General features: G+C 31.8%; 1 protein-coding gene across 4 annotated transcripts in view; it reads left to right on the top strand.

Annotated features, from left to right (window-relative positions):
• Window positions 1–12,136, top strand: part of ATRNL1 (attractin like 1) — a 497,977-nt gene that overhangs the window by 213,954 nt on the left and 271,887 nt on the right. For all 4 annotated transcript variants that reach the window (XM_026704834.2, XM_087932664.1, XM_087932666.1 and 1 more), the window contains exon 26: window positions 6,675–6,753. In XM_026704834.2, the coding sequence (XP_026560619.2) occupies window positions 6,675–6,753 (79 nt within the window). The remainder of the gene's footprint in view (window positions 1–6,674; window positions 6,754–12,136) is intronic.

Genomic DNA, 12,136 nt, shown 5'->3' with positions numbered 1-12,136 from the left:
AAAGCCTGGAGAAGATCCAGAGATTTGTTTCACATTCAAGCAAACTGTCTACTAGGATAAAGTAATATTTAAAATAGCTACATTAATTCAGTTACAGTGGTAATTTATAGAAGATATAATCCATTATAACCTTGAGCAATAATCTTCAACCTCAGTTATCTGCCAATACAACATAGTAATAATAGAAAGGTTTCTATCATATATCTTGGTTGTTTCTATTAGCACTGCTGAATAAAATTTGTTGTCATGCAGTAAGCTAGGGAATGCTTTGAATGCATATAGAAAAAAGGGAAAAAAGAGAAAAAGAAAAGAGACCTGTATTCGAGCATTGTCCCATTTTATATGGAAATGAAAATTGTTAAAAAAAAAAGTTAATATGGTTATAATTAGGATAGCCAGATGGTTTGTTGTTGTTTTGTAAAACTGAAGCATAAATATCCTATTCTCGGTATTTCTCATGCTGAGAAACACACTATGCACTTCGTCTCTGTAATCAATTGGTATTTCATCACTTACTTCAATGGAAGTTAGATTATAAACATCTTCAGATATACAGCTTGCAAATAAAATATATTACTTCATTAAAGTGATCTGGCTTGCATTCCACATATACATATTTTTATTCTTCATCTAGCACAATATATCAAACTCTTCATAATAATCATTATACTAATATTCCCACTGGCGTTGCTTATGCTCATTTAACTTTATAAATTGTTGCATATCAGAAATATATATAAAAAAAACAAATTTGAAGTTGCAGCATCACACCTGATTAGGAAGTCAAACTATTTTTTATTTATTTCAAAAAGGGTCATTGAAAGCTATTGAAAATTATGGTGAGAGTACATTGAAAGCTATAGTACTAAAATGATGAATCTAAAGCCTTTTTGCAGGAATGGACAATTTCTCAAAAAGGCCATCAAAAAAGATAATTAAAAATGTATGTGACTTTTGAACAACACATTTGCATCCCTGTTACAGATATTAAAAAGAACAAAATCTCATAATATGCTTATTTACCAAAAGGTAAATATGCTTATTTATTTGCTGTGTTTAAGGCTTACTAAATGAAGAGACAGTAATTCTCAAAGTACGGATTACTAACCCACATGATACCTGCTAGACAGTGCCAGAGTGCACTTACTAACAGATAACCAGGCTTACCAGTTTAAAGCCAATATAGACAAATGGAAAACAGTGCAATGGTTCCATGATCCTATATGAAGTGTCTGTGCTTTTGCTTTTTATACAAATTATATTTACTTTTCAAAATAAACATAAGATGAGGGGTCTGATTTCATTCTCACTCTACAGAGAAAATTACAATGAAAGAAAAAGAGAGACATTTACTGAGAAGAGGAAATTGCAGATAGCTTGGGCTGGTTATCTCAGTGCAGATGTCCTGGAAAAGAGAGTCTCAGATGGCTCATAGGCTGATGTTGTTTTGGAAATTGCAGCAACTTAAGAGCTGTTTAAGAGCAGTTGATTTAAAAACATGTTCTTGTATGAGAAGAACCCTTTCTTTTTCTCTCTCTCTTGATTTTGATGTTAGATTAGTGTTCTTCAAAATGAAATCCACGTTTCAAAAGTTATGCAAAAGCAAGGAAGCTCATTCTTTTGGTATAATATTTTACTGGAATTCCCATGCTTAAGTATGATGTACTGATTTTATTTTACAAAATTGTAAGAGACTTATTTATCTGACTCCCCACCCCCTCCATTCAGTTATGTCTAGTTCTTAGCGACAAGTGCCTGTAAATTTTTTGGCAAAGTTTTTCAGAAGTGGTGTGTCATTGCTTCCTTCCTAGGGCTGAGAGAAAGTGAGTGGTCCAAGGTCAGCCAGCTGGCTTCATAACCCACAGTCTTCTGGTTTCTACCCTAATGCTGTAATACACCAAACATTTAATTATTAAAATTTGAAACCATTAGACTTATTAATAGAATGGAAGAGAAACCATTCAAAATAGTGTTATCATGTTTTAGAGCAGGGTTGTCAAACTCGCAGACCATGGACTGGATGTGTCATGCACTGGCCATTCCCTGGTTTAATGAAGGGAGGAAAAGTTTGCAGTATATCACATGATGACAATGTGACACAGAAAGCTTGACACCCCTGTTTTAGAGAGTCACATTATTGCATTAAAAATGGCAAAATCTGATCTTTTGGTATCTCAGCAGAAGTTCTGAGAAATTATACTTTTTCTAATGCTAGTTCAACCAGTTATTTATTTCTGATCTACTCAATGTAAATAAAATTATAAAATTATCACTCTTGTGAGCATACTGATACTTATTATTTAAACCAGAATTATTTTAATACAGATTAGATATGACTAATTTATGTTTTTAATAGTTAAAAATATAATTTATACAGTGATGTACTTTGTAGATACAGATTGGCTGCTAAAATAAGAAGAGAATACATTATTTAGCGAGTAATATTAATTTGAATTTGTTAAGCACCTTGGGTAAACAATTTATGGAGTAATGAAAAGATCCTTAGTGTGAAATCTCATTTTTCTGGTGTACGCCTTGACCAACCCATGTTTATGTAACAAGATTTCAGAATTGCATTTTTTTCTCTTCCATTAATATAATATTGGAAACAAAAACGGAAAAAAAAATACTTAAGTCACATTTGCAATTTTTACTTAAAAGACAATGTAGGGTCTATTTAATATGAATTTAACAGTTAACTTGCCTACAGGATAGAGGTGACATAAATTCTATCTAAATAATACAGAAGACCTCATAAAGTATGACTAAAAGATTCTATAGCTGACATTTTATTTACTCTATTCAGTCTTTTAGCCTATTCTTTAAAACGATACTCACTTTTGCTAGAAAATTTGTAGAAAGCAGATCAGAATATTTCGTGTTTAATTTATGGGTGTTACATAAAGCAGTAAAGAAGTGGTCCCGGGCTAATCTTTAATCTGAGAAACATCTAAGTAGACCAAAACCAAAGATTGCATTATTTAAAAAAAAGATTTTATAAAAACCATGATTATGGCTATTCCAGAAATATGGGTTTTTAAAGTTGCAGCATTATAACACTAACCTATTTAATAGGGTTCACCATTCGCAACATCTTGATATAAATTTGGAAAACTGCCCTAAATAATACAATTTAATTAAGTTTAAATTAATACCCTTAAGGAATGAAATAGTTTGGGTATTTAAGAGAAAAAATATACCAAAAAAGTTCAACATAAAGAATTCCCTTTGAGCTGGATGATACTTCTTGATAATAAAAGGTTAGAAAATTTGCTCCTGGCTGCATTACTCAGAGAACTGACAATATAAAGAGAAATAGCTTGATAGTTATCCCCTTGAGTGAAAATATGAGTTAGAGATTATTGTTTTTTTTCATTCTTTATAATATTGCTAATATGGTATATAGTTAATTAAAACTATATTAAAGAACAGTATGCCTTAGCTAATTATAAGGTATCAGTTGGAATCCTAAATTTACTAAGCAGACTTGTATTAGAATTGGGCTAATTTGTTCACAATGTTTCATCTAAATGGGCATACATTTAAAAATAGGGAATAATCCATAAATCAAAATAGGAATAATGAATCAATAGCATTACATGCTTAAGTCTCAGGAAGACACTAATAGCTTTGTGCAAAGCATTAAAATATGTTTTTCTCCCTCCTGCTCCACAACATTGAAGCAGGAAATTGTGAACCTATTTTTTGAAGGCTGTAGATATATGGATATGTCTGTTACTTGAGGCAAGTTCTGTTTGGATTTTTTGTTGATGTTTTTATTGCTGATTTTAATTTGTTTTTTCCTCCTAGAGTCCTATACTAAAGATGTGTATACAGAAATAGATATAAAGCTAAGATATAATCTCATTTTTTTCATACTCTGACTGGACAATCTGTACAACCCAGCATGTGAACCTGTCAGGGATCCATGGATACCTAATCCCAGCTAAATAAACTCTGTGGATTCTTTCCTATTGTGCCTAAGGAGTAAAGCTTTTCCAGCTAGAACAGGAAAAAGTTTTGGCTTGGCTCTAATGTAGAGGACAGTTTAACAATTCTGGTCTAATTCTGTCATGTACATTAGCGCTAAGCAAAAACTTTTTCCTGCTCTACCTAGAAAAGCTTAACTTGCTAGATAACAACCCAGGGAAGTTGTGGTTAATTGGAGAAGAACTAAATTAGACATCTAGCTAATTTTATCTACTGGCCAAGCATTGTGTAGGACCAATAGACTTTTCTAAAACAGGTAACACTCTTATTGATGAATGTCTGGTTCCGGTTGTTGCTGTAAGTTGCTGTATTATTTTTTACACCACTTTTTACACCACTAGTCTGAAATTCAGAGCTTTTCATAGAAGATAGTATACTAAGCTCCCCATTGAAATATTTGACTTTTTACAGATCACAAGCTTTACAGAGACAGAAAATAGGGACATCATCACATGAACAGTTACACACACAAGTTGCATGAGATTAAATACTTCACATTTCAAACGGTTGAGTAATTTCCAAGATGCAGATAAATCAAACCATTCTTCCTGTAAAGACTGATGCCTTGAAGTGCAATAAAAGGAAGAAAAAATAGTAATTGTGATAAACCTGGGTCAATCTACTTTTCTCTATCATTTATCCCAATAATTTGGGTACTATGAAAGTTTAGTTTACTGAAGTGCTTTGTTGATGTACAACAGAGCAATTTTCTGTTAAATGCTTTCATGCCATTTTACATCCTACCATGCAGAAACCAGTACAGCCCATGGTATGTCGCAATGATATTGGGAGGCGGGCAGAGGTTCTGCCTAGGAAACAACAGATAACAAAGGAAGCAGTTATCTGTTGCACAACGGAAAGAGAAATAAATTCAAAAGGGATCCTCCCTAACTTATCAGGCCATAAAAAAACCCCAGAAGATGTATACTTTCAGACTTGCAAGATTCTATTAATTAGCTTCAGAGTGAAGTAGAATTAGCTCATCTGGTCATGTTTCCTGTCTGGTCTACCTGGGAAGGATGTCTCCATCCACAAAATTAGTACCTTGACAATCTAAAGTACTTGAATATTGTGAAATTGTAGGAATTCTGTTGCTGAAGAAAGAAGAAGCTTATCAAAAAAAAGTAGTCTCTCTGTTCATTACTTCACTGAAGTTAACTTTTTATTTTCTGATACTTATTTAATGTAATTAATAATAGTGGCGGGGATGATTGTGTGCGATATAAAGACAAATTCCTTGTGTGTCCAATCACACCTGGCCAATAAAAATTCTATTCTATTCTATTCTATTCTATTCTATTCTATTCTATTTGGCATCTATATAAATACCAGATTTGCAGTGAATAACAGATTTTTTTTGTTTTTAAAAATAATACAAATATATAAATAAGAAACATGCATGTATTATGTCTCTTCACTGTTGCTTTGTTTCTTATAAATAAAATTACTTTTTCATACTCTTTTGAGACAGCATCTGGCTAGTACCTGGCAAAGGCCTTGTTCACATTTTTCATTTTTTTGTTTCAAAATATAATTTTTATTAAGAATTTTAATTACAATATTGGAAACATAAACTAAATATGGAGAAAAAAAGAATAAAAAGTTCAAGAAAATATAAAGAATCGGTTTATATAATATAAAATGGTAAAAAGAAAAGAAATATAAAAGAAGTGACTTCTAACCTTCATCACAACAGCTGTAAACAAATTTAGTAACTCTTCACCTCCCATAAAGTTAAAAAGGTATTTCTTCATCTTATATCCCATCCCTTACCTATAAGCAAATCCATAAAAATAAGCTTTTTGAGTCCTAATGTCAATAAAAAGACTGTAAAGAAATCATTGGAGGGGAGAGTTTATTTTAATTTTGATCAAATAAACCAACTTCTTCCATTTTACTTTTAACAGTCTTAATCTTTAATTCAATCAAACATTGTTTTAGGAATTGAATTCTCATCTTTATAACTGCACAGATTTTTTTCAAGGCTTTAACAGGCTTCTTTTGTAGATACAATAAAAATAATGCACCTTATATATGAAAATTACATTCCTCTCCCCTTTCTTTGTACTACTCATTATAGTTATGGAATGTTTTAGTTCCATGATTTTTTGTTGCCAAAAAATCCTTTATATAGTTATATGATCTCATCTTCTCTTTGACTTGTTTGAAATGTTGATGACGTTATATTAGGTTTATACAATGTTATGGATTCAAGAAATGAATATGTTGTTAATGATCTGATCAGATAATTGTGAGATTAACCCTAAAGAAGCTTATCTGGCATTCACTTTGTTATAAATTTGGTGTTCTTACCCCATTTTTAATCTTGTGGATTTTTAAAAAAAGAACTATTGAGAGAACAATACAATTTAGACACACAGAAGATTACAGTCTGTTTTTTTAATTTTATTGTAATTTTATTTAGATTTTTATTATTCACTTGTGGCATAGTAAGTGACACGATTAGCAGAAAGCCTTCAAATAAACAGATGCAAATGCTGTCTTATTTTCATTCATGACAATACTTCAGAAAATTCTGGTTATGTAATACTGGATAGCTGACATATGTTTAATATTTTTGTTTGGTGTTCTTAAAATTCTCTTTTCCAAACTGTGAAGTCAAATTTACATGTTGTGTAAAACATTCTCAACTCTAAATCATGTTTTATGTTTTGCAATTGCAGTTGTTTCTTGTCACTGCTACTGGTTGCTGCTGTGGTCTGGAAAATCAAGCAAACCTGTTGGGCATCTCGACGGAGAGAGGTATGAATATTATTTCACTTTTTTCCCCTCCTTTACTCAGAGAGAATTCTAAACATTCAATCTGCCTGTCATGCTTGTGAAACTTCTTTCTTTTGGATGATTTTTTAAAAATGCCAGAACATCACATTTTCTTTGCATATGGAAATGTAGTTAGTTTGGTATGTGTTAGATTCTTTAAAAATACCATTTCTACTTTTGAATTGTTCCCTTTATATTGAGCCTAATCCTGGCCATTTCTCAGTAGACAAATATCTATTAATTTGAAGGGCTTTTTTTAAAAAAAGAAAATCTTATACACCTTAAGGATATACAACCATCAGTTTCTTACATTTAGTCTGGTTATATTTCAAATGTATAATTAAATACTAAATATGTGGTGATGGAATTTGTGTATCTATAGATTTTTGTATCACTGTATTCTCTTTTCATATAACTAGAATGAGACTGAATTCAATGGACTCACCTCTGTCCCACTATCCCCTTTGAATTTATCCCCATCCTTACCAACATTTTATGAAAACAGAAAACTTGATAGAGATTATTAATTCATACTCCACAAGATTTAAAATCATGCAGGGAGTATATAATTCCTTCCAACTCCCACCAAGGTGGGATGAACCAGGTAATAAAGGTGATCACATCACACAGTTTCAAAGGATTAGCCACTGACATCACCATGCCTGGGTGGGGAAATATCCAGTTAGACCTCCTTCTATGTCTCCTACAAAGAAATGGTACCTATTTATCTTCTCAAGTTTACATGCTTTCAAACTGCTAGGTAGGCAGGAGCTGAGCAAATGATGGGAAAGCAAATCACCCCAACACACAGAAGGCTTGTTCTGATATTCAAGTTATATACATATCTTTTTATAATAGTAATCACATTTTTAATTTTTCTAATTTTTCCACATTTTTCATTATGTCAGTTTTTCCATTCTAGATCTTTATAAATTTTTCATTGTCAAGTTAATTCTCTAAACACACAACTTTTTTTTTCATATAGAGCTACAGATAGTCCTCAATATATGGTTATAATGGAGCCTCTCCATTACAGTTGTATATCCTGATGGTTATAAAACAGGTCAGTAATGTGACCAACCTGATTGTATGACCTTTTTGTAGAGGTTGTTAAGTGACTACAGTGGTCATAAAGTGAACCAGCGGTTTTCTATAGGAATGGTTTTGCCATCAAAACTGTTATAAAATGTTATCATATGAATGTGGGATGCTGAAAATGGCCACATGTTTCTGGGCACTTGAACTTTGGTTATGTGACCATGAATGGGGCTTGATGTTCAGAAATTTGGATTGACATCTTAAGCAAGCAGTCACAAATTGAGGACTGCGTGTATCTTTTTTCTGGGAACTTTCAGAACTTCTAAGAAAAGAATGTTGGTTCTCACAAGGAATGGTTTGTGGTTTTTGTGGAGATGGGTACTAGACTCAGGTCAAGAAGATACAATATATTTATTTCTTCAGCAGGGTGCAGTAGGAAAACACTTTAAGTGTTGATAGATACTCTTAACAGCATTTAGCACCAGTTGCATATAATCAGAATAAAATTGTGCTAATAATTAATTATAAGAGACTACAAAAATATTTTACTTTATGATTTATCTATTTTTATGCCTCTGAAGAGACATGTCTTTAAGTTAATATATTCTATACCCTTTTTGTAATTTTGCCAGATAGATAATAGATAGTAATAGATAATTACTGAAGAAAGGTAATGGTGATAATGTAATTTATCCATTATCTTAATTACTTTAATTAGACCTATTTATAATATTTTTAATATAGAGAAATTAATAGTATTTTGGACTCTTGAAGAAAATATTTAATCTCAAGAAAATTGATTCACAAATGGTATATTGATGTACAATCAAGATCTAGCATGGCTTAATAAACTTTGATCAAATATTATACTGGAAAAGTTAATGCTTTAAAAGCTTACTAATTCAGGAACACAGCCTTTTCAAAGATTCAGGTGGAAGACCACCTTCAAGCTGATTGGTGAACAAGAAAATATGGTTTTCTTCTGATACCTGGAACTCATATGTTCACCTTAAAGTAAACCAGTTATAACTTTATGAACAACTCCTATCCCATCCCAACCTTTGGACAGATTATGTACACATAATTTATAAAATTATTTACTCTTGTGTGATCTTTGGCAACACACCAGCTTCAAGTTGTATCTTTGGTTACTATATGTGTTTACTATCTGTCAGTATATCTAGCAAGAACATACACATACAAACATTTCTATTTAATGGTGCTTCTTTTGGAAAAGGACTTGAAAATAACTGTGTTTACTTAATTTAATACGACCACTTGTATCCTACTACCACTTGCACCATTACTAAGGAACTTCTGAGATTCCCAGAGTTTTTACATGGGTGGCCATACAAATCGTTCAAATAAAAATACTGATGTTATTGTTTTGCTTAAAATTTATATGATTATGATATGATAATAAACTCAATTGAAATTTTAGTTAATCCTAATTGGTGTACAGCTATATTAGATAAAAAGAATCATTCAACATTGTTAGTTATTGTATATAAAAGACTAAGCAATAATTGTGGAGAAAATAATAATCCACGGAGTCTACTTAGTCCATCAGTTCTACACCAGTACAGTATAAAAATTCCAAGACATACTTGTACTAATTTATAATAGAATAAATTAATAGAATTATTAAATGAGAAAAAGTGGGACAAAAATGGGTGCAGACTATTAATTGATGAATACAGACTATCCATTTGAAAAAACAATGTCCCTTACTATAAATCCAGCAAGTTTATCTATTCCAACATGTAATAATGCTTCAAGTATATGTGGAGATGCATACTGTTAAAAGCAAGAGTAATGTAGCTGGGCTTAGGCTGCCTAAACATATATATCAGAAAGGTATAATATAATAGGAAACAGGTGAATAAATGGTTCATTTTAGATTAAAAACAAGTGCTACAGCAGGCAGGCTTCTTGCTTCATAAAAAAATATTTTCTTTCTGAAACTGATTCAGGGAATTTTCAGACCCAAACTCTTCATTTATTGCATGCCCTTTATTGCATGCAGTAAGCAGACAGGTATTCAGAAACTGAATGTTTACTATCAGAAAATAGAAAAATTCTGTATTGTTATGTAATAAAAATTTGGTGTTCACTTCTTATTCATTCAATATTGCAGAGGCACAAGAGTCACATTTTTCATAATGATAAAATTGATAAATTGTAAAAGTAAAAAGTTCAGTTAGGGTCTTTTTTGTTTTTGCTTTCTGTTTGAGTTTTTTTGATAAATCAAGCGTATTTATATACAGGAAAGTATATTTTAATACTGGAAATTGTGAATCGAAGAGTTCGTTCTTCAACAGCATAAACTCTTGGATCTACCCACTATTATTAATAAATTTATATGCCATAATTGTAAATCATATACACTTTACAGATATTTGCTGAAAAATAATTGACACTTGTTTTAAGATACAGTTTTGCAATTTTAATTATTAAAGAAGTTTCACTGTTTGGTAATAAAGATTGAACACCTGTTATTGTACTCTAATGTACATTGTTGCTACATTTGATTTCCTGATTGCCATTTTACCTTTTCAAGGAATTTTTTTGTAATTCTTTGCAGTCTGCTTGCATTTTTAGAATCTTGATTAATTAGACATCATCCATTTGATAAAACTAGTGGAGTAGTATGTGGGCAAACATAGAAGAGGATGTTTTTTCAAAAATTTCAAAAGTGGATAAACCATATGGCCATGCACCATTTAAGACATGTTGCCTGAGAGCTGTGTTAAAGCTAGCAGCCAGTACACCTCTATATCCCTTGCCATGTGCTACTAGATGCAATAAAGTTTTTTTAAGTGGCATTTACCATCTGACCTTTTAGAGAAAATTAAAAAATGAGAAATTGAGAGTTTTTGCATCATGGTTCCTGATAGATTTTTTTCCATTTGATATAATTGGTCAGCTTTCTGTTTTATTATTTCAACTACATTGTTGAACATATTTAATATTCTCCTCTCTTGCAATTAGAGTTATTTTTCTAAGATGGGTTTTTGTTAAATCTCAACTGAAGGTGCCTTTGATTTTGAATGGCTGGTATTATGATAGCCAGAAAATAGCATCTATAAATGTGGGTAGCCATAATTGTAGCTGGCAGCAGTGTATTGTTATATGGAGTCTGTGTCCTGCATATTTAATATATGTTTCTGGCAAGATAATATGACTGTAACTATGTGAGACTAATGGTAATTGGTGTTCTTCATACAACTTTTAGATCTGCAGATACACCCAGTTGACAGATTTTTAAAAAATAGTGATTTCAATTCATTTCATAAGAATGTTGATTCAAAGTTGTCCTGTGAAAGAAAGCAGTAAATATGTTTTTTGTAAAGAATCTTTGATTTTGCATATTGACAAGAACAATATATATATTTTAAATATATAATTTTCTTATTTTATAACAATAATAGATAACAATAATCATAAAACTGCAGCTTAGTTACCAGAGTACAACTGAAATTTAGCTTCTGAAATAACATGCTGGGAAAAAATAGAGACTCATAAAAATATGAGTTTTGAAAATATTTAACTGAGATTTATTACACAAAGATAATGACGACTTTAGTTACATAACTGATACTTTTCCAATCAGAACCACAATAATATTTTTTCCTTTGTTTATTCCCCATACAGTTCAGAGAAAGCTATTTTTTAGAATATGGCATTCCATCTATTGGGCAAAATAATAATATTGATCAAGAAAAATGAAATCCTTGCCTTTTTTTTGTATAAGTATCAGTACTTAAGGTATAATTATGAAGTAATACCTGTAACTAAGGCAGGGGTGTCAAACTCAATGTCCGTGGGCCAGATCTGACCTACAGGGTGCTAATATCTAGCCCATGGGGCCACCCTGGAAACAGAGAAGGATTGGCCCACAGTACCTCTGCCAGTGAAAATGAAGCTCAAGAGGACTGCGTGCAGCCCTATCAATCTCTGTTTTTGCTGGCAGAGGGTTACAAGAGGCAGCCACAGCCAAAAAGAGCTCAGGAGTCTGTTTTTGCTGGCAGAGTGCTTGGGTCACCACAGGCACCCCCAACATGAGTGATACCGAGTTGTCCATGCCCACCCTGGCCACTCACCCCGGGCCCCTGAGGTCAAACACAACCCTGAGGTGGCCCTCAATTAAATCAAGCTTGACACTCCTGATCTAAAGTATTGGAGCTTAATATTTTCTACTGAAGTATTTTTCAGACGTTCATATAAAGTATTTTCTTCTAATTAAGATTTCATGACATTTAAAAGTCCTGTTAGAAAAGGAAATACTAACTTCTTATTGTAACATGTTTTAGGATGGTTTTCTTTT

Source organism: Pseudonaja textilis, chromosome 4, assembly GCF_049901715.1.
Source record: "Pseudonaja textilis isolate UNSWEBS1 chromosome 4, rPseTex1.2, whole genome shotgun sequence".
In the NCBI taxonomy this organism is placed as follows: Eukaryota; Metazoa; Chordata; class Lepidosauria; order Squamata; family Elapidae; genus Pseudonaja; species Pseudonaja textilis.
Note: the sequence above shows the minus strand (reverse complement) of the source record. Positions and strands in the feature narration are given on the sequence as shown.